Source organism: Euprymna scolopes, chromosome 28 (assembly GCF_053919585.1).
Source record: "Euprymna scolopes isolate OS-2025 chromosome 28, ASM5391958v1, whole genome shotgun sequence".
NCBI classification, from domain to species: Eukaryota; Metazoa; Mollusca; class Cephalopoda; order Sepiida; family Sepiolidae; genus Euprymna; species Euprymna scolopes.
The window spans coordinates 11,307,567-11,330,561 of NC_136509.1; the positions used below are offsets into that span (position 1 = coordinate 11,307,567).

Sequence of the window (22,995 nt, forward strand, 5' to 3'; positions counted from 1 at the left end):
TTTAACTATGTTAAGTATTCATCCAGTAATACCATAGGATCTGATTTTCATGAGAAGACCATTGTGCCAAACCCTGTCAAAAGCCTTAGATACATTTAAAGCTATTGCCCTACCTTCCTCCGATTTATCCAGTGCATGATATATACATTTAGAGATTACAGTTAGGATATCTGCAGTGGAACAAGCTTGTCTAAATCCATATTGTTGGTCGGAGAAAAGTTTAGCAGCTGTAAGGTGGTGGACTAGAGCTTGATAAATTATGGACTTAAATATTTTGGCGAAAATAGGGAGGAGGCTAATGGGGCAATAATTTAATGGGTCAGTTCTTTTGTCAGAATTCTTATAACCTGGTACCACAGAAGCAGTTTTCCAGCAGTCAGGAAAGCAAGGTATTTGTTGAAAAGTTTGGAGAGAACTGGAGCAACCTGAGCAGGCCATTATTTTAATAGTACAGCTGGGATGAGATCAGGTCCACATGCTTTTGAGATGTCTAGGTTTTTTATGATATCTTGCACTTGAGAAGGAGTGATTTTCAGATCATCTAATGTGGTTTCTGTCCACAAAGGAAAATCAGGGAAGGAGTGGTTTATTAGGTCCAATGTAGAGTTTGAGGCAAACCCACTAGCAAGCATATTAGCTTTTTTGGTTGCCATGCAAACAATCTCATGATTGTTGGATAGTGGGGCAATTGTTGATTGCCCATTATTTACTACACTGTTGTAGATTTTCCAGAAATCAGAAGTTCTTAATTTCTGCGCTTCAATGCGTTTTCTGGTGGTTTCAGTATATTCTCTCTTAGCTGTCGCTATTTCTTTCTTGCAATTACGTCTAGCATCTATAAACTTTTGTCTGTTAAATCTGCAGTATGCATGCTGCCTTTGAGCAATGGCAGCTGCGTAAGTAGAAACCATTGAGGAGAGTGGGGTTTGCTACAGAACTTCCGTGTGGGATTATGTGCTTCAATTGCGACTTTGAACCATTCAGTGATCTCATTTGCTCACTGTTTTGCAGGAAGAGAAAAGATATTTCCCCATGGGGCATCTCTGATGAGATCCCTGATGGCTTCCCAGTCAGCTTTCTTATAGTACCTTGTCGTTTTGAGCAATGGCTCTTCAGCTTTGGGTTGAGAGTTTAGGGTGATTTCTACCATTATCACAGCGTGATTAGCATTCCTAAGTGGGCTATGACCATTTGTTATACAATCATCAGGAACCGTGGTCAGAAATAGATCTAAAAGTGAGGTGGGTCGGAAACATAACTGTCTGTGATAGAGAATGAGATATAGAGAAGCTATGTGTTATGCTACCAGCTGCGTCTGTAAGTAGAGAAACCAAACCAATTACTGTGGTGAACATTAAAGTCCCCAAATATATGTACTTACATGCTAATATCAAGGGAGAGTGCTGTATCTATGCTGTCAGAGACTTTGATTAGAGTACAGTTCTGGGTCGAGGGAGAGCGGTAGAGAAAATATAAGTAGTTAACGCTATGTTGCAGATTAAGTCTAAAGCACATGAAGGCCTGGTCGTCTGATTCCAGTTTTGATTCTGAAGGGGAGGGTGTTTCGAATATAGACTCCAAGTCCATGCATGTGTCTGCCTGACTCTTTATGGCAAAGTGGGAGATAACCAGGCATGTTAAAGTGGTTAGAGATTAAATATCATATTCCAAAAATCAGAAGTTGATCAATTAGTTTTATTTTTATAAAGAAAACCATTTAAAGTAATTAATGGGAATTTGAACGCATTAAAACAAATTTTGCAAGTTTGAATTATGTTGAGTTATCTACCTTTGTTTTTGTCAGCTTTAGATCGTTTTCAAAATGGCAGAGAAGACCATTACTCCTGTTACTCATAAAATCTGATTTTTTTATTTAAAAATAAAACTATTTTATCAATTTACATGGTTTTTGGAATATGATATTTTGTTTAGTCATGTGTAAATACATCAGATTTTTCCTTATTTTCGTTTTTAATAAAGGTAGAATTCTGGACAAGAATCAAAGAATTTTTTTAAAAGATGCCGAACGGTTGACTGTTACATCATTCAAAACGTTATGAAGCTAAAAAAGATGAGAATGATAATCCAAATCAAAATCCTCATCTAAAAAAATGTTCCAGTTTGTATTGGTCATCATAGAAGAAGCGCTAAGAATACTTCTCTGTATGAAGTGTAATTGGCTGCGGCCACAATAAGTATTTACACGTAATGTGGGATCGAGAAAAGAAAGTTCTATTTTAGACTTCATCAGGAGTTGCATCTTCTGCTTGGTGCAGATTGCAAGCCCACGTGACTTACTTTTTACCATTCATTATGATCCAGGGAAAGTTTGTTGATGAATGCCCAACGGTTGAGAGATATAAAAAAACATTTTCTCTCCACCTTCTTCTTGGCTTTCCTCTGCTTCTTTTGCCTTCTAACATACCCTCAAAGTATCTTTGACAGGCCAGTGGTTGATCGTTTGACATGGCCAAAAAAGTTTAAGGGTTTTACTTTTGATCTTATCAAATAGAGGCTGTAGGGAAGTAGCTTGATTGGGGCTGGATATTTTGGGTTTTTTGATCAGGCGATGTCCTGTAATGAAACACATTATAGGATTTGAAACACCTTTTTTTTTTTCTTTTTTTTTTTTATTCAATTTTCACCCCAAACAAGGCACAGTGCCACTTTGAAGCAGGGGGCTACTATCAGGGACTTAATTAGCGGGGTCATTTTGAAGGGAGATGAATAGAAAGATGTTTGTTAACATTACACTTGAACTTCTGCATATCATTGCAGTTGGGAAAGCAGAATTCCGGAAGGGAGTTCCAAAGACCCGCAGTTCTGGGGAAGAAACTATTGGAGTAAAAGGCTTTATACATTTATTACATTATTATACCTTAATACGTTTAGCTAGTTTTAGTTCATGTGATACAATCAAGGCCATATAAAACTACTGAGAGGATATAAAATAATCTTTTCAGTACCCTTTCTGTTTGGAGAATGTTGCTGTGCTTTTGGAAAGCCGCCCAACCCAGCCCAATTTTGTGTTTTTATGTCATCTTGTGGTAACTAGAGAAAGTCAATCTATGCTCTAAATAAATGAATTGGGTGACCTGTTTGATTGGTTTATTGTGAATAGTCATGTTTAGATCAACTGTGATTTTGCTGTAGACATAAATTCTGTGTGTTTAGACTTATATAATCTCAAAATCTGTAAGCTCCAACATGAGATAAGTTGCTGTAAAATAAAAACAATAACTTCATTATATTTATGCCCGTCTAAGACTAATATTGCACAGCCATCGCATCATTCCCATATCATTTCTCGCCATGCAACGCATATCCTCAACTGAACTCCAATCTATGGTTTCCCTTTGCCAAACTTTCACAAAAACACTAAACTAGCTACAACCACTATAAACAAACTGCTCGCTTGTGGAACACTATTCTGCTGTCCTGCTTCCTGGTTGAATACAACATGGTAGCCTTCAAGTCCAATATAAACAAGTTCTTGTTGAGCTGTCCCCATAAATAATTAAATTCTACCCAATTTACACCATTAACGATTACTACACTACCTTCTTACGCTTATTAACCCTTATCCTCGAATAGTCTTCGAGCCTTGATAAATGGCGACTACCAAGTAAAAACTAATAACTTCCATACATCACCACACTGCATATATATATATATGTCTGATGGACTCTTCCCTAACAAAGCAACGGACAAAAATTAAAACCTCACCTCTTGTTGTGCTTTATACATCAAGTTTAATGCTTGAACGTCGTTCGGATTTTCCTGGAGTTTCTGCACAGCAAGCATTCGCTCAGTCATCGCTTGACTAATGTCAATATTCTGTAAACAGAAATTAGAATTTCATGAAAATAGAAAATATATATTCAAAAATGTTAATATTTCAAGATTGAGATTTTTTTTTTTAGATAAGGATTGGTTATTTCTATTGGATTATTCAAATTATTAGTCTCATCTTCGTTTTTATATTCCTGTGAGACCATCTGTCCTCCGCTCAATAACATCGCTGACCTCCAACGTTGTCTGCCATGGATTTTTCTTTCGTCTTCTCTCATTCTAATTCTAGTCGTGTCATCACCTTTTCTGCATTGCTGGCTGTTGGCAGGGTGTGCAAAGGTTCACAAGCATAAAAATAAAACCAAAAAAAAAAAAAAAAAAAACTATCACACCTTGATTAACAATCCTTGGTCTACCTCTTTTGTTATATTTCTTTTCATCTCTCTCCCCCACTTCCCAACATTTGGAGTGGGGGGGCTATAATATCACATTCACACTATTTCAGCCTATGTAACCACTGACCTTCTTCAGATCCATTTTGGGAAGGCATTGGCAAACAGTCAGTTCTTACACTCTTCTGAAGATTAAATCCTTAATTATATTGACATAAACTTAAAAATCTGTTTAGACATTAAAAGTAGTTGGCGCTTCTACAGAATTGGGCCGAGATTTTCAGAAATCGTAATACCGAATTTCACATGAAATCAATGGTATCTACATATTCCTCATATTTTTAAGATGATTATATCCAAAAATTACGAAAATCGATAAGGTAGAAAAATTTTTATTAAAAGAAAAAAAATAGAATTTGATAAAAACAATTATAAAACACAGGACAGTTCAACAAGGAGATAATTTTCCATTCGAATTAAGCAAAGATAGTGGCAATTTTTCACCTGCTAACACAAAGTTGTTGTTTTTTTTTAAATAATTCAGTAATATTCAGGTAATTTCGACTGCATAATTTGGAAGTTACTAATGTAAATTATTAAAATTGACAAAAAATCAGTTGAAATCATTGTTTTTTTTTTTTTTTTTTTTGAAAACTCCATTTATCGACTGCAAAATCTCATCCCAATAGTGTAGAAGCACCAAGTAGTTTTATGTTATTTTGTTAAATATTATTTTATATTATTGTTATAAGTTGAGCTTCTCTACCATTGAAAAATTTACTTTCATCATGACTAATGTTTGTGAAATTTTTTTTTTAAAAATCCAAGGCATGGTTATTAATAAAAGTGGAAACAAACGAATGGACTAACGATTTGGCGGCAATTTTACCCCTATAATATGTCCTAGGACACTTATCCCAGAAAATTTGTTCTGGTAAAAATTTACTTTCAGCATGACGAATGTTTGTGTAAAATTTTTTTGAAAAATCCAAGACATGGTTGAGAAAAATGTGAATGGACAAATGGGAGTGAATGACTAGGTCCGATACTTGTACAGTTTAATGAAGATATTAAAAAATGAAAATATCGAAAAAAAGTTATATTGTACGTATCCGTTATGGAACGAAGTTCTCTGAAAAAAAAAATTTCACTTAATTTCATCAAGTAGATTTTTTTTTACAACGAAAAAACAATTTGTTATGATACCGAGCAAAAGGTTCGATTTTTAGAAAGAAAAGCTAATAATAAAGATGAGGAAGAAGTGTCGGCGCTTTACATGGAGTTATCTCCCCGTGGCGTGTTAAAAATTTCCATAACGGCTGACCTCAACGCGCTCTTATAAAAACGTGTTTTTCCGATGTAAAAAAAAAAAAAATACTCGATCAAATTAAATAAAAAATTTTTTTGGAGATCTTCAGTCAAAAACAGATACGTACAATATAACCTTTCTTCAATATTTTCATTTTTTTAATGTCTTGGTTAAACTGTACAACTACCCTAGGTCCAATCCCTCCTTTGTCAAGGGACCAATAATAATTATTAAATGCAGAAAAATTCAGTGGCCATAGATAAACAAAAATGAAAGCAACGATTCCAATTCTCTAGCCTTTACATAATTATCTTACCTGTTGGGTAAACTCGGGAAATACACTGTCAGTATTATAAGTGTCCTCAGTGTTCTCTACCGACTGTAATCCAGTTGTTGCGACATTAGTTCCGGCGCCCGCCGCCTCTGAGACAGAGCCAGACACATCTGAGGCAATCCCAGCATCAGCTGCTGTTGTAGTACGGCTGGACGCTACCGCTGAAGAAACGGAATTTTCTGTAGTAACCAATGTGGATGAAGCAGTATTTTTCGGCACAGGAACCCATTCCGATTCCTTTGCACGATGCTGGCTGCCACTGGAGACTGGGAACTGGAGTCGAAGTGTCGATGATTGTATTAGTTTTTCTTGTGGGGTCAACAACGGCAACGGTTTAGCATTCTAATAAAAGAAAACAAAAACTTAGAAAGCAGAGACAAAACTGATGGGAAAAAAATTATTTTTAAAGATCTAAGATTGAACATTTGGAATGTGAAAAAGTGATTAGTTTGAACAAAAAATTTGCTTAAAATAAAAAAAAAAATACTAAAATGTTTGTCAAATGAGGTGTTTGGCAGTGTCATCAGTCTGTCGAATGAAGTGTTTGGTCGTATCATCGGAGCAAAATAATGGAATTGTCCTCCATAGTATCAGACCTGACCGAATGGTTGATTGTAGGTATAGACCGATTCATACTATCCAAAAAATTCCAACAAAAACCTAACAGCCAGCCATGGTTCTCCCCAGAATTAAATCCAAAGTAGCTGAGCAGCAGCTTGGTTCCCACCAGCTTTGGCAAATAGCAAACAGGATCCTAAACAGAAGCGTGCATTCTATCCCAACTATCATCAATGGACCTGTCATCACGTCAGCATCAGACAAGGCCAAATTATTTGCCAAAATACTTTGCAGCTAACTCTACCCTCTGCGACCAAGGCCAACAACTCCCCGTATTTCCTCCTATAACAGACAACACGCTATGCAGCATACAAATATCTGTACGTGATGTCGCCAAGCTAATCAAGAACCTTGATTCCAGTAAAGCAACTGGCCCTGACAGCATTCCAATTATAGTGTTGAAAAAGCTTCAACAAGAACTTGCTCCCATACTTACAAAACTGTTTAAGCATTGTCTTAAGGAGAATTGCTTCCCAACATCCTGGAAAACCTCATCAGTATGTTCAGTATTTAAGAATTCAGGTGACAGGTCATCTCCCTCTCAGTACAGACCAATAAGTCCTGTGTGTCATGAGTAAGTTGCTGGAATCCATATTAAATAAAATAGTCAACCACCTCAGCTGAAATAATCTTCTTAGTGACACGCAATATGATTTCCGTTCTGCTAGATTTACAGCAGATGTGCTAACGGTTATATCTCATAGGATTAGTGAATCTCTCAACAAAGGCTTCCTTTCTAGGGCAATTGTTCTTGACATATCAAAGGCCTTTGATAAGGTATGGCATAAAGGCCTACTTTACAAGATTTCCAGCTATGGCATCACTGGAAATGTTTCTCAATTATTAAATCATTTCTCTCTGATAGGCTCATAAGTAGTGATTAAATCAGAAGCCCACAGTATTAATGCTGGTGACCTTCAAGGATCCATCTTGGGCCCAACTCTCTTCCTGATCTACATCAATGATCTACCAAAACACATACTTAAATCATTCGTTGCTGATGACACGACCATCTATGGCAACACATCAAAGGCCAGAAATGACAAAGTTCTCTCTGATTCTCTCTCCTCTGATCTTGAGCACGTGGTACAATGGGGGAAGAGGTGGCTGGTCACTTTTAATGCATCCAAAACCAAGCTTCTATCTTTACATCATCAATGCTCTGATCCCCATCTGGCATTAATTGAAATGGATGGCTCTCATCTTGGGAGACTCCATGTTTTGACAAGCTTTTGGGATTGACCTTTACTCCTGATCTGAAATGGAACACGTACATCAAATCTGTTGCCCAGGTCACTGGGATCCTTCTACCGCTTCAGTTGATATCTCACTACTGATGCAATTCTCTATCTGTATAAAAGCCAAGTACGTCCAAGGATGGAGTACTGCTGCCATATCTGGACAGGAGCTGCTAAAAACAGCCTATCCTGCCTTGACAGAGTACAAAATAGACTTTGTAGCCTAGTGGAGGATGCCCTTTTCTCTTCCCTGTAACCTCTCTCCCACAGAAGGGACGTTGCGAGCCTGTCGTTGTTTTATTGTTATTTCCATGGGAAGTGTTCGTCTGAGCTCCAATCTCTGGTCCCCCCTCGCCAATCTTTTACTAAAAACACTCGTCTAGCTGAAACCACTGTCAATAACTTTCCCCATTCTTTATCTGTGCCTAAATAAAAACGTAGATTCCATGAACAAAAGCTTCTTTCTTAGAAGTGCACGCCTGTGGGACTCTCTTCCGTTTGCCTGTTTCCCACCTGACTACAACTTGGAGGTCTTCAAGTCCAACATAAACAAGTTCCTGATAAACCGCCCCCTTAAGTAATGACACTTTATCAAATCCCCATTACTAACGATTACTACGATATTGTCCAATTGACTACTGTACACACAACCCTTATCCCCAAGTGGCCTCCAGGCCTTTATAAGTGGTGACTTCCTTTTAAAAAAAAAAAAAAAAAAAAAAAAGAAAATTTGTTATTTTGAATAGCTTCCATTATTCCAGATACAAACGGAACAATATTTGTACAACTGCTACTTTCACCATTGCTGAGAGGCCATTGAAGCAATAACTTACGATATGACAATGAGAGAGACTCAGTTGTTCCCTATTAAGGAAAAGATAATAGGGTATCTTGTGGTGGGGATCAAAGAACTCCTTCCGTCACCCTACAATGTAACAGAAGGATCCACAAAATTGAGAAGGTTCATGCCAAGCAGAAAAGATGTTCTTGACATTCTTGGCCCGAATGAAAACGATGAGAGAGAAGGATAGCTAGAGAAAACCCCACCACCACCATCAGATTAAAAAAAAAAAAGTCGTCAAAAATTCTGGCAATCTTACTTTGATATTAAGCACAATGTTTGGTTGGGATTCTCGTAATCGGAAAGGATGATGGATGAAAGGACTTTCCTCTTCTTCATCAGATTTCAATGGTGCTTGGGTGGAATCAGCAGAATCCGATTCAAGTTCTTTCTGAGAAATTCTTTTACAATAATCTGAAGAAACAATAAAAAACAAACATGTTATACACTTCTCAAGTTTTTTAAATAAGGATTGATAATTCATATTATCTGGATCATCCGAACTACTATTCTCATCTGAAGTGTTATTTTCATGTTTTGGTCAGTGTAACCTCCGCCCTTCTCCAGGTGTATCTTGTCGAACTCTGGAATCTATGGAAATTGAGTTCTCCACACAAGTGGACACACAAACAAAAATGGATGACCTTAAGGCAAACACGATTATTGCCCTTAAACTCTGGTAATATTATTCTTTACCACAAGGGGGCGAATACAGTACTTTCATTTCCCAGTTTGTATCATACTTTCTCTTTTCGCTGGACCTCTCAACTAAGGCAGATGTGACAAAAACATTTCCCAGTTTTGACAAACAGCCAAACCGACGTAGACTTCTCATCAAGAATTCTGAAGGCCAAAATCATAACAAACTATAAACTTTCACAACTTGCACTATGATGTAAGTAAATGTACTTTGAATTTAATTATATACCGGCATACTTCGTGTCTCCATTACTTGGCATAGGAGGCCGTGCAACAAATAACTTCACTCTACTACTTAATAATAGAGGATGAGATCGCCAACCACAATAACAGGTGACACTGTCCTCTACAAATCTGTCAAACTCAGCAATCTGCAGGGCACCACAACGTAGTGGATGAACTAATTGGTAAAATTCAATTGTAAATTACACTATTCTGGTGGTTGAAGGTTCAATCCTCAGTGTGGGCAACATTCAAAATACAATTGTGAATTACTTAGGTCTTCTACTCAGTCATGGCTGATGAAACAAAAGCATGTTGCCCCTGTGGATTAAATGAAGAGTTTCATTTGAAATTCTGTGCATATTTTCCCTGAACACAGTTGAAAATTACATCGAGCGAAAAATTGTGAAAATGATACTCAAGATGAGAACAGCATCTGAATTGTGCGAATAAGATGTTGCCAGTATAACTAAAAAATTAGATTTAAATATAAAACAAAAGTTGTCAATACTATTTTAAAAAGTTGTCTTTGATACTGAAAAAAAAAAAAAAAAGTTTTGAAACCATTTTTATCAACGAATGCTTGAAAATGTGTACTTTTTAGGTATTTGTCTATGATTACATCTGTTTGTTTTTTTTTTGTTTTTTTTCACAACTACGAAGGTGGAATTAACTTTTTTTCTTTTTTTTTTTTAACGATTAATGAAATATTTATTGAAAACAAAAATGCAATAAAATTAAAAAATTTTAAATCCTATTGATATTTTTTTTTTGGGGGGGGGGGGATTGCTCCAGACAAGATATGAAGCCACTTGAGGTAAGGCACTAACAAGAAGAAAGATTATTATTGCAAAGACAGGAAATGCCTTTTGATCTTTAAAAAAAAAAACACACACACACACACAAGGTTTTAGGTAGGAGGAAAACGGTGACCATGAAGAGAGTTTCACAAAAGACCATGGCTATAAGCAAGATGAAAACAGTAGGAATCGATTAATTCAAGATTTAATGATTAGAAAGACCAGACGAGTGTGAAACTGTTTTTAATAAATATTGCTATTTATTAAAAATAGAATTGAATTTTTTTTTTTCTTTCAAATTTTTGAATAAGATATTCATCTTCCAGAAATTGGATAGTTCCTTTTTTTCTTTTTCTACTTCTTATATGCCATGGCGGTGGTAATCCCTGGCATGACTTGAAATGTTTGGAGTTAAGTCAAAATCATGTTTGTATGTCAGATTACAGCCTTTTGGCATCTGCCAAATGCGTGTCATAAAAATTTCAATTTTATTTTTAATAAATAGCAATATTTATTAAAAACAAATTTCACACTCGTCTGGTCTTTCTAACGTAAATCTGAAATCATTATTGAGTGTTTCAAACAGTGAATTCATTTTAGTAGGAATACAGTTCCACAAGCTTGTAATTTTTGGAAAGAATAATGATGAAATTAAGTCAATACAGCTCATTAATAAAAGATTTGCTGTGAAAAAAATTAAGGGGAAGAATATTGAAAATGTGATGCTATGTAAAGCATAGTTCTGCACTGCTTACCAATTAATCCTTGGACAGTTTTTCCTCCAGCTCGTAATGAAGCGACTTCCTCTTTGGGAGCTTGTCCCGATTCAAGCAATTTCTTTCTAAAATAAAGATGGCAAATGAGAAAACATTGAACAAATATGAGAAATATCTGAATAGAATTTGAATGACAGGAGAAAATACATCCGCTTTCAAACTAAGGTCCAACTTGGATCCTAAGGAAATTCCAACATCAGCTAAGTATATTAGAGAATTACAAAAAGTAATGGTCAATTCAAACTGAAATTATCTATACTACGAAAAAAGAAAATACACTCCTCGTAAAGTTTAAAGATAATCTATGTACCCTGAAATATAATGCAGTAAAAAGATAACTTAATAAGAAAAAAGAAATATTGCAAAACTGCTAACACCTAATTAAGCGTTAACTCTCTCTTTCATATTAGGTCTGACTGTTAAATATGTATTGAATTAAAGCATGTATACAATTGAGCAGATTGACGCATTAGGTCCATAGTTAAATATATAGTTTAAATTAATAAATATATTTGGCTAGAAAATCTACATAATTATGATCAGCTTGCTTGCTTGGGCGTTTAAATCGTCCATCCAGTTTGTGACTTCCGGTTTCAAAAAATTTGTCTGCTTACCTATTTCATGGCCGCTTTGTCTTCAGTTCAATATTAAAAGCCACTGCTGCTATTCAAAGCATACACAAGGTCAACAATGTTTTTGTTTTAACATATTTTAACGTGTTTTCCTCAAATAAATGTAATTTAACCCCTTTGAGTAAAAAAAAAAGAAAAAACTGATTTAAATCTATATAATTATAAAACTCAAATGACCTTGTAACGAGTGATGTAACCCACTTTCCAGTTTATGACATCCGGTTGCGCATGTGCGCATAAACATTAACCCATAACTACGTAAACAAATAAACACAAATCGCTTCTTTTGCAGATTTTGACCTGCGCACTGAAATATTAATGTTATTATTTCGAAATTATTATTTAAAATGGGAAGAGTGAGGGTGTTTTGCTCTATTACAATTATACTGTCACTATTTTCTTACAACTAAACAATTTTAACCTGTTGACAAACATAAGAACAATTGTAGTAAAGCCACTACTACTACTATTACTCTCTATCCATCCCTTTTCCTTCCTTCTTTTTTTTTTTTTTTGTTTACATTTCTAGATACAAAATAGTTGTGAGAATAGTAAATGTGTCAACAAATTCACCAATCTGTTTCACTATTAGTTTTATTTTATTTTATTTATTTAGGTTTTATTTTTTTGCTTCAGGTTTTATTAATTTTTTTTTTAAGTTTCTATAACTTGGTTGAAGGATTCCAATATGGGTTTTTCATTCTTATATTTCTCATCGGTAGGTTAATGTGCGTTTTTGCTGCTAAATGACTTTCGTCTGCGTTCAATTCGTAGGAAAATCATGTTTAATTTTCGATTTTTGAGTGATTATTTGGAAAAATAGGTAACTTTACATGAATAGAGAGGATTTGTTTTCATGTTTGAGTGATCCGTCCGTGATTTTTCATTTCAATATACTTTCATAGAAATGTTTCTGTTATGTCAAAAAAAAAACTATTTTCTTTACGTCACAAGTGTCACGCTCATACATGAATTCCATAGCTAATATAACATACTGACCCAACGGGTCATGAGTAGTCTAGTATAAATATATAACCATATTTACTACTTTTAGTAGCGCTCCTGTGGATTCTGACAATTTTTTTTCAGGCCTTACTTAAAGGAGGAGGGGAGCTAGAAACTTGGTTTTGGTAGTGCTTTTAGTAGGGCCTCCTTAATTTTAATTAGTGCTTGCAGTAGTGCTCTGGAGGCTTCTTGAGTTATTTTTTTCACTCATCACTTAAAAAAGAAAAATGTTTTCTCAAGACAATAAAAGACAATATAATCTCAAAATCACTTTAAAATTTTTCCTTTTTTCCTTTAAAAGCCAATAGGTAGATTAAATTTAAAAAAGTGATGGCAGGGAGCAGACGAAACTTTCTCAAAGTGAAAAGTTGCAAAAAAAAAAAAAAAAAAAAAAAATTTTAATGACTGGGAGGGGGCTGAAGAAGCAACGGGGCTGTAAATTGGTTCTTGCCACGGCCAAGAATTGAAACCAAAACGTTTAGCTTATGATTTATTTTTCCTTTGCCATTAATGACTGAGCTATGAAGACAGTTTTGCTGCAAGGCCAAAAATTTAAACATGAACCAATAACTACTATGTTATGCATACATATTTGCAATACCAGCGTTTGACATTCACCTGGAAATTTGTTTTTGTTTTCTTTTGTTTTGAATTTTCACACTTTTGTGCCGATTTTCCTGGGCAAAAACCCAAATATAAAGTTTCACGTGAGTTCAAATACCTATTATATTAAGTTTCAAGTCTGTAGACCAAAAACTCTAGGAAGAGTTTGGTAAGCAAAATTTTTAAACAAAAATATATACGTATACATAAATATATATGGAAACAGTTTTGTGTTTACTATAAACTTATTACGCAAATATTATGCAAGTATAAATCATGTAGAATATCTGCATGAATATAATTACACATAATAGTTAACTAAAGATGATCATCCCATAAGAAAACCGAAAAAACTAATAGGAAATTAATTAAAATTAATGTTTAAAAGAATATGCAAATCAGATCTTTTGCAAATGAATGCAATTCCACGACTCATATATAACAAAGCTGTATTTTCTTTTTAAATAAATAGTAAAAAAGGGTTTTTAATATGACTAATAATACACAAAAAATCCTTAATTTATAGGAGTGTATATATTATTTCAACCTTGGAGATTTTGCTTAAATCATTACAAGTTGTTTCAATCAATAGGACAATCAAATTATACTACCGATCTCAGACAATCCAAGCCAAAATCTTTTGGTTTGGTTTTGGATTGGATTGTCTGATGAGATTGGTAGGATAATTTTATTGTCCTGTCGATTGAAACAACTTGTAATGATTGAAATAATAAAAACATTTAGCCCTACTAATGTATTGAGCACTTTTTTCTGTTTTTTGCCAAATATACCTCCTTATATATATATATATATATGTATATATATATGATGAGCTGTGAAACTGTATGTGGAATACATATATATGTATATATGCATATGAGAGTGGCTCAGAGGCTAAGGAATAAGGGTGGAGAGTTGTATATTTTGGTTTCAGTTATAGCTGACAGCACGCAAGTCATTTTAGTTTTGATCACACTACCATATATTAGGTTCAATATAATAATCAATAGTAATAATTAATCTGCATGAATTATACTATCATATTTACGTGTATTTTATGATCAAGCAATGCCACGCAGCCTGTTAGTATATATATATATATATATATATATATATATATATATATATATAGTTAACTCACACTTGCACAGCTTGTTCGATAATAAATTTAATTGTTTAAAGTGAATCTCTGATAACTGCATGGATTAAAGTAATGAAAATATATAATTATTTACTATAATAATTATTAAATACCTACAGACACTGTATATGAGGGGTGTTCCAAAAGTAATGCCTCCTATTTTTTTTTTTTATTCTGCTCGAATGGATCAGAGGGGAGTGTTATGATGATTTAACTTATGAATTCAAGGCTTGAAAGTTTCATCTTTCTGTTGCAGATAATGATGGTGTGATACTGTTTAAAAAAAAAAAAAAAAAAAAAAAAGGAACCCATCATAGACATGTCAGAGACAGAGATGCAGCATGGTTGGTTGGTTGGTTGTTTTACGGCATATCAATCCTTTTTGGGTTATTTAATGCCGAATCCAAAGATTTTGAAGAAAAAATTTTTAATAGAATATATTTGTTGTTTTCAAGTCGGTTTCTATTTAACCCATAATTGGAACCCTAACAGGTACTACCACTCCGGGTCAGAGTGGACCTGGGAGCAATGGTAATTAAAGCGTGGCTCCACACTCCCCAAAGCCCACAAGCTGGGGCCTCACCACTGGATATAGTTTAAGGTCATATCCAGGACCAGATGCAGCATGGAATTCATCCATGCTGAAAAAAATTGAACTGATCAACATTCACGTATGCCTGTTGAATGTTTACGAAGCTCATGCAGTTGATGTCAGCCCAGTTAGGAGATAAAGTTCATCGATTTCAGAGTGGTGACAGATGTGAGTGACAAAATTCACTTTATATACAGCCATCATTTCATGTGCAAAAGTGACTGTGTAGAAAAATAAATTCTGGAGCACAAAAAGTCACTCCTTTTAATGATGTCACCCCCGTATTCATAGCTTCTTAACCTTTTTTTTAGTTAAATAAAATAGGATTGGAATGACCCTTGTGTGTGTGTGTGTGTGTATATATATATATATATATACATATACATACATATATATACATACATACATACATATATATATATACATACACGGGTTGAACTTTTAAAACTGAATTGTGTCACCTAACAAGGGCATTAGTTATTTATAACTGATCGAAACATTGTCATGATAGTATAGCGACATTAAAAATGGTTTATTTAAATATAAATAAAATATATATAACTACTTCATTTACTCACATAAATTAATATACGAAAGTATAAATTTATGCGTAAACTTTAAGTATTTACTTCAACAGTGCTCAATACACAGGTAGAGCTAGTTAGTAAGTTATAAAATATATATGTCGATTAAGCTACACTGAATATTCCGAGTTTCATCCACTCTAGGATTCTCCATATATATATATATATATATATATTCGTGGCTTGGCAAGGACACAGGAGAGACAATCAAGCAAAGAAAATCCCTGAGCAAAATTCATCCCAAAGCAGTAAAACTGAAGGACACTATATATACAAATGTAAGCAAATTTGAATATATTTCATTAGTTTGAAAATGTTTTTTTTTGTTTTTTTTACCAATATATATATATATATATATATATATATATACACACACACACATATACATACTAGCAAGTATATGCTCATTCCAGTCGTACATTTTTGCTAGCCTGAGAGGATAGCGAATGAAGATATACTACACTAACCACCAAACAACTGAGAGACTTGTATCATAACGAACGCACATAAAAATGGAAGCAATTTTCTTTTTTAACTGACCGATTAATGATTCACACTCTGCTATTGTAACCATGTGCCTAAATACCTTAAAATTCAAGATATTTTCAAATAAATGAAAGATTTTATTTTATCAAAAAAAATGAATAAATAAATAAATAAATATAATAAAATAAAAAAATAAAAATGTTTTTGACTCACACTGCAATATCATGTAGTTTAACTTTATCAATAGCCAAGGGAGGGTCAGATTTTATCGGACTCCGTCGACGTCTTGAATGAGAACTTGAGGTGGATGAGGATCTGCTTCTGGAGCGTCTTCTGGAAAACCTTCGGAACCTATGCAGACAAACATAATCAGGTATGTTACGTGAAAATAAACAGAAACCTGTTGGTACATTAAGTATAATATATATATATATCTCAATGTGCGGTTGATGACAATCTGTTCTTAGTAAACAACACAAGCGAAACAGCAAAACATTTAACTTCTGTATATGACACAAACACAGAAATAAAATTAAAAATAGTTTTGTATCATTTGGATAATTGTATACAATTAAGAATTACTTAAAATTTAGCGGGATGCATAGAACTGCCATCTTTATATTCTGATTGTTCTTTCCCAGGTCCATTTGTTACACTTTGAAAAAAAAAAAAAAAAGGCAAAAAAAAAAATGGCCAAATTCGTGAAATTTGGCTTTAAATAGGCCAATCCAACAACTCTGGACAAGAATATAAGAGCGACCTCATTTTCATGTAACCTCGTTTTCGAATATCATTATAACATATGACCACTGCTATAATGCTGTGAGAAAGTAACTCCTAGTAATTTCGACATGCAGTGATTTTTCACTAAAGAAAGAAGTCAGCAAAACGTTAAATAAATAAAAAAAATGAACATTCAAAAGAAACTGGGGGGGGGGCATTGTCTGCTAAGAGGTGCTGGACTGAAGAAGTAAATTAAAGATTGTCTCTTACAATGTGATTTTATTACCTGCATTGAACTATGTAGCACAATATTACCGAGTATTTATTAGTACTAATTAATTTATATCATTTGGGTCAGTTCTACATTTAAAATACAATGGACACTATTTTCATAGAAATGTTAAAAATATTTGCTACTTGCTATTGTTTGCTCCCCCCCCCCCCAAAAAAAAAACCTAATTTTTTTGCACCATCTAGAAAAATATCAGCCATTTATTGATTCAATATCTTTCTCATTCCATGAAATTTCTACAAGTCCTGCTAGTGGGGAAAATATTTAGCTAAGAGAAAAGACCACCCAAGAAATTATCTGGCAATTTTGAAATAATGCCTTCTAAGATACAAGGTGCATTGTGAAAAATCAGCCTACTTGAGATCTTCTGGAATTTATGCTCATTCCAAAGAATACATTGTCAGTAAGGTTTTATGTGCCATGATAAAACGGCCCGTCGTTTTCAAGTGGTTTTGTTGTATGGACTACACCAAATGACAATATATTTCAGCAAAATGGGCAATGGGTGTCACTTTGTCTGAGAAAAAGAGATACTTTTGAGGTCAAAAGCATAGAAACTTTTTATTCAGTTGAAACCATCTGATATGACTTCGCCCCAATTGATATGAATGCCTCTCATCTCGATGAAGCATCCTACTTAGACCTGACCTGAGATGGAAGACTTACATCAAATCTGTTGCCAAGGTTGCTGGAAAAATGGTTGAGTTGTTCTACCAGGCCAGCAGAACAGAGTTCCACAGGAGGATAGTTCTAGGAAAGAAGCTTGGTTCATGGAATCCATGTTAATATTTGGGCATAGAGAGACTGGGGGAAATTGTTGATAATGGTTTTAACTAGACAAGTGTTTTTGTGAAAGTTTGGCAGAGGAAATGGGGCATAGAATCAAGCTCAGACTATCACTTGTCACGAAAATAATGATAGAGCAGAGACAGGTTATCAACGTCCCTTTTGTGGGAAAGAGGTTGCAGCCCTTTACTGACAAGGTCATGTTCAGTCTTCTGTGATCAAGACGGAATAGTAAAAACAGATTTCTTGGCAAACGCACCACAATTACAAGAGCCTATTATGCTTCACTTTTGAGGAAATTAAAAGAAATTCTCAAAATCAAGAAGCAGGGCAAGTCAACAAAGGTATCTCCTTTTGCAAAAGAATGCTCCGCAATGTGCCGGTCGCCAGATCTGAAATATGGTCATGTGACTATGAAATCCTTCCCTATCCACACTATTCTCCCAACCTTGCACTCTCTGATTTTCATTTTTTTCCAGCCATGAAGTTGTTTCTGAAAGGAAAGTGATACAGCCTTGATTTCCAAAGTCATGTCGTGATTGGGAGACCATTTGAGGGTGTTTTACAAAAACTGACTCCAGAGCTGCATTAAACGATGGGAGAAATGCATAATTCTAGATGGTTCCATGCAGATAAAGACTAATAATTGCAACAAGTTTTGTTGCTCTGCTGCTATGAGAAAAAGATCAGGGGCATTCGCCTTAGCATTTTTTTTTTTTTTTGAAGTGGACAAAAGCTACAGCTGAATATTTACCTGCCCATTGTTTTCTCTTGTTCTGACTTCAGACCATTATTTCATTTTTATTTATATATATATATGAGAGAGAGAGAGAGGGTTGCTGTCTTCAGCGTGACCACTTGCTTGATTTCATGTCCTCTGCCCCCTCCCCTTGTATTGGATGTGTGCGCAAGTGGTTATTCATGCCAGCCAAACTGCGATAGATTTTGCCACAGAATTGGCACACCCAATCCATTTTGCTTGCAGCATCATTATTAAGGTGTAAGACAGGTTTTGCACATCAGCACAAATGGCTTTAAAGCCAGCAAGAGATATAATTTTCTGCATATGTCACAGTGTGGTGACTTTGTCGACTCCGCGCTGAACCTTGTTCGCATTTGTGACTCATTTGTAAGCGCTGTACTTTATGAGACTTTTCTTAAAGGATTCTATACTCTCAAAAATCAGTTTCTCCCACTTCTATCTAAAGCCATTTTTTTTCCATTGGTCTACATATAATTCCGATTGTTTTATTGGGTCTTGAAATCTTCGATTTTGATGCACTTCTTTCTTTCTCACATTTCACGATAAAATAATTGCTTTGGCAGGCGACCACCATCCATATGCACAATGTGACCAGCCCATATATAACAACAGTTTAGGCTTTCTAAATAGAAGGAAAATTTTTGGAATAGAAACTTATATTGTTTGGATTTATTATACCCTCGTTTTCTTTTTGGTCTTTTTAATTTATGTTCCATCAAAAGTTTGAGTATGCAGACTGACAGATCAGAAGGATAACCCCTAGCAGTTAAGTGGAAGTTAAAAGCATCACACGATCCTTCAGATTTGTCGAATTGGCCAAAAAAAAAAAAAAAAAAAAAAAAAAAAAAAAAAGGGGGGGGGGTACATTTAATGCTAAGACAAAGCTCTTTTCCATTAACAACTATAAAAAAAAAAAAAAAAACCTTTCCAACCACTAATTATTATGGTCAATAGCACACTTCCCAAAAGATTAATGTTCAAACTCTTCAACGTGATATTTTCAGGCAACACAAGTCAGAATAAATGCATAAAAAATATTGCCAAGTCTGCTGCATAAAAGGTTGAATCCCGCTACCGAGCTAGACACCTCACATCAGCCACTATCCTATAACTCTTTGAACTTCACCCATGCATGGAGTACTTTCGTCATATCAGGGGTTAGTGCACAAACTAGCAACCTGTCTGTCTTTGACCTGGTGCAAAAGAGAATTTCTAATGTTATAGGTCTCGTATTGTCCGCTCAAGACCCTATCACATTACTGCATCTGTGCATATTTTACAAGTATTTCCGTGGAATGTACACTAATGACCTTACTGCATTTATACCCTCCCCAAATTTAAATACCTCCAGCCCACCTGACAGCAAAATCCCACCCCTTCATGATAGAGGTTCTAAAATATCGGACAGATAGCATCTTTCTTTAGACTGCTTATAATTAGTCATGTAAAAAAATATGTATATTTACTGTCTAAATGTTCACAAAGGTGAATTTAAACCTGGATGTGATCAATATAGTCACTATCTCTAACAGGTTATTCCACAAAACAGAATACTGCCTTTTTTCTTAGGCAAAGGCACTTAAGGTACATCTTTTGCTGGGTCCTGTCAATTGTATGACTATGACGTGATCGTCTTGAGGAGCAATACTGCTCCCCATTGGGGAGGTTAAAATCCCCTAAAACCCTGAGTAAGACCGGGTAAATATGCTGAGATTGTCTGTTAGACGTTAATTGAATCCCAGACAGAAAGGGACGAGTTTTTGTTTAAAAAAAACAAAACATTTTTATTGTTTGGGATAATGACAAACATTTTTATTGTTTAAACAATGATAGAAAATGTCAAAATAAGGAGCGATGACATTCGTCTGGCCTGAGGAACCCCGGCTCAGACGTTCTGGGTTTCTGAGTAGAGAAATTAACCCTTTGAGGTCGTGTAAAAAGGATTTCATTTTGGTTCCAGATTTACAAACTGCGGACGAATTGCTGATCTGTACACACGCAAAACGTATCCGGGGATTTCCTAGAAAACGTCTCGAACCCTGATTGGTTTATCAGATCGGCAGACACCCCGTCACCTTAGTATAAGAGCGAGCACTCGGGTTGAACGAGACAGATTGAAACCAAATTTCGAGAGAAATCCCAGAAAACACCACACCCCCTCCATCCATCCTGACCGCCATCGTGAGAACGAAGAATAAGATTTTTGGAAAATCTTGATATTTTCTGGTGTAATCGAACTGAACGTTGTATATATGTGAAAACTTGAACTTTCATGAAATTAACTTTTTTCGTAGTTAGAAACCCTGAGTCTGTCTTTCTTTTTCTGGTGTGCATGCGAAGATTTTTTGCTTTTCAACAGAAATCAACACGGAGCTGAGACGCTGAGAACTCATGTGAGGACCTCCCGGCAGAATAGACTATCACGACCAACAGTTTCGATGAGGCCAGAGGTCAATTGCTGACCCGAGTGGGAGATCCTTTCACAGACCTGGTACTGGACTGAACAACTCCTGGTCTATATTATCTAGACTACTGTTCTCATCTCGAGTGTTATTTTCACAACGTTTCAGTCATTGTAACTTCCGACCTTTTTTTAGGTGTATCTTTTTGAACACGGGAAATCTTTGTCGAACTTGAGAATCTATTCACAGAGGTAACATGCTCTCGCTCTCTCATGACTCAGTAGAAGTCCTAAGTAATTCGCAATAGTATTTTTCAGTGTCGGCCGCACCGAAGATTGAACCTTCAAGAATGTAACTTACAACTGACTTATCAAGTATTTTATCCACTATGCCATGGGTCCTTGCAGAAATTTTGTGCAGATTCCCTAGTTTGACAACATACACCTGAAGAAGGTCAAAGGTTACATTAACCGAAACATTGTGAAAATAACACTCATGTAATCTGAATAGTCCAAACAATACGGATCATCCTAATCTCAAAAAAAACAATCCTGGAAATTTACATTCTCGTTGACGATGCTATGTATCATAAATGTGCCTCTTTGCATTCTCCGTTGCTCAAATGAGGGAAATTATTCAAAGATCAGCAACCATGATGCATCCAACACTACATAGACTTGTTTGATCATCTGAAGGCTTACAATGGTTTCTGCTGTGATAAAAGTATGTGTCTCCTACTCGTCAACATTGCTGACCCCTAACGTTGTTTCCATGATCTTTTTTTTTTTCCATCTTTTCTCTACTTATGGCCATGCCATTGTCTCTCTGATTCATGGCTCTAAGAGGAGGGGGGGGGGGCACACAGGTTCAAAAGTATATAAAAAAAACAAACATACAAAACACAGACTCCGACACATTCCATGTATTGCTGTTTGGAATTATGTCAAAAAGAAAGTCGGTCACAAACTTGGATGCGGATGACCAGGAATGATGTCAAAGGAGGTAAAAATGTAGAACATAGAATCCCCAAAGATTGGGTCAGCGAGTTTGACGCACATTTCAAGACAGTGCATGTTGGAATGTCAACGTCATCTGGGCTAATAAAAGAGTTGGCAGACAATGGTGAAAGAGAGCAACCACGACAACAGGAAGTGACATTTTCTCCACACATCAACCCCTACCCCACATGCCGTCACTAATGTCAAAACTGTCATTCAGAAACGGAAAAGGTTATTTTGAATTTTGTTCTCACAGTTAATCATTTCTCCATTGATTCCAAGCCACAATCTGTCTTTGACAGTGTCCAGCTTACAACTGTCGTCAACAGCTTCTTACTGCCGACTTCTAACCATTGCCGACCGTCGCAAAATACTCCTAGCCATTGTAAAAAAAATAAAGGGTCACAAAATTTATGGCCACACCTAAAAGTAGTCCACACACTAACTCTAAAATATATTGACCGATCCTTTGTTCAGTCTTTTGTCCTAAAATAACTGCCTTACCTTGCTTAATAATATTACTAGCAGGAGCTGTGGAAATTCCACAGTGGCATTTTTCATATGCAATATATTGTTGCTGAGCATTCTGTGGACATTAAACATCAATGAAACCCCGTGATATTGTAATCCTTTTGTTAAAACTGTAAAAGTATTTAAGTAATCTGGTTAATGTAGTGTCAGAATATATCTGGTTATTACGGTTTATCTCCAATATCATTGTAGAAGTCTATGACATTTCCATTGTTTGAACAAATGGAAACACAGACCATTTTTAGACAGAACAGATACTACCCTGGGATCCTACCCAGAAGTCCAAGAAAGTATATTTTAATTTCATGTACAGGCTAAATGAAACATAATTTACCTTTATTTTTTATTTTATTTTTTTTAATTTTATTTTTAACATTGAGTCTTCAGTGATTGGAAGATTCTATTTATTAGAAGGGAGGGTAAAGGGTGGCAGTAT

At 35.2% G+C, this 22,995-nt stretch overlaps 1 protein-coding gene across 4 annotated transcripts in view; it reads right to left on the minus strand.

Annotated features, from left to right (window-relative positions):
- The window catches only part of LOC145249455 (uncharacterized), a 146,593-nt gene that overhangs the window by 25,727 nt on the left and 97,871 nt on the right, over positions 1-22,995 (minus strand). For all 4 annotated transcript variants that reach the window (XR_013863533.1, XR_013863531.1, XR_013863532.1 and 1 more), the window contains exons 5-9: positions 16,278-16,415; positions 11,001-11,086; positions 8,784-8,938; positions 5,810-6,169; positions 3,727-3,837 (exon numbers count right to left, since the gene is read on the minus strand). Coding sequence is in view for 1 of the 4 variants with exons in the window: in XM_080111021.1 (XP_079967147.1) it covers positions 3,727-3,837; positions 5,810-6,169; positions 8,784-8,938; positions 11,001-11,086; positions 16,278-16,415 (850 nt within the window). In the remaining 3 variants the exon portion in view is untranslated. The remainder of the gene's footprint in view (positions 1-3,726; positions 3,838-5,809; positions 6,170-8,783; positions 8,939-11,000; positions 11,087-16,277; positions 16,416-22,995) is intronic.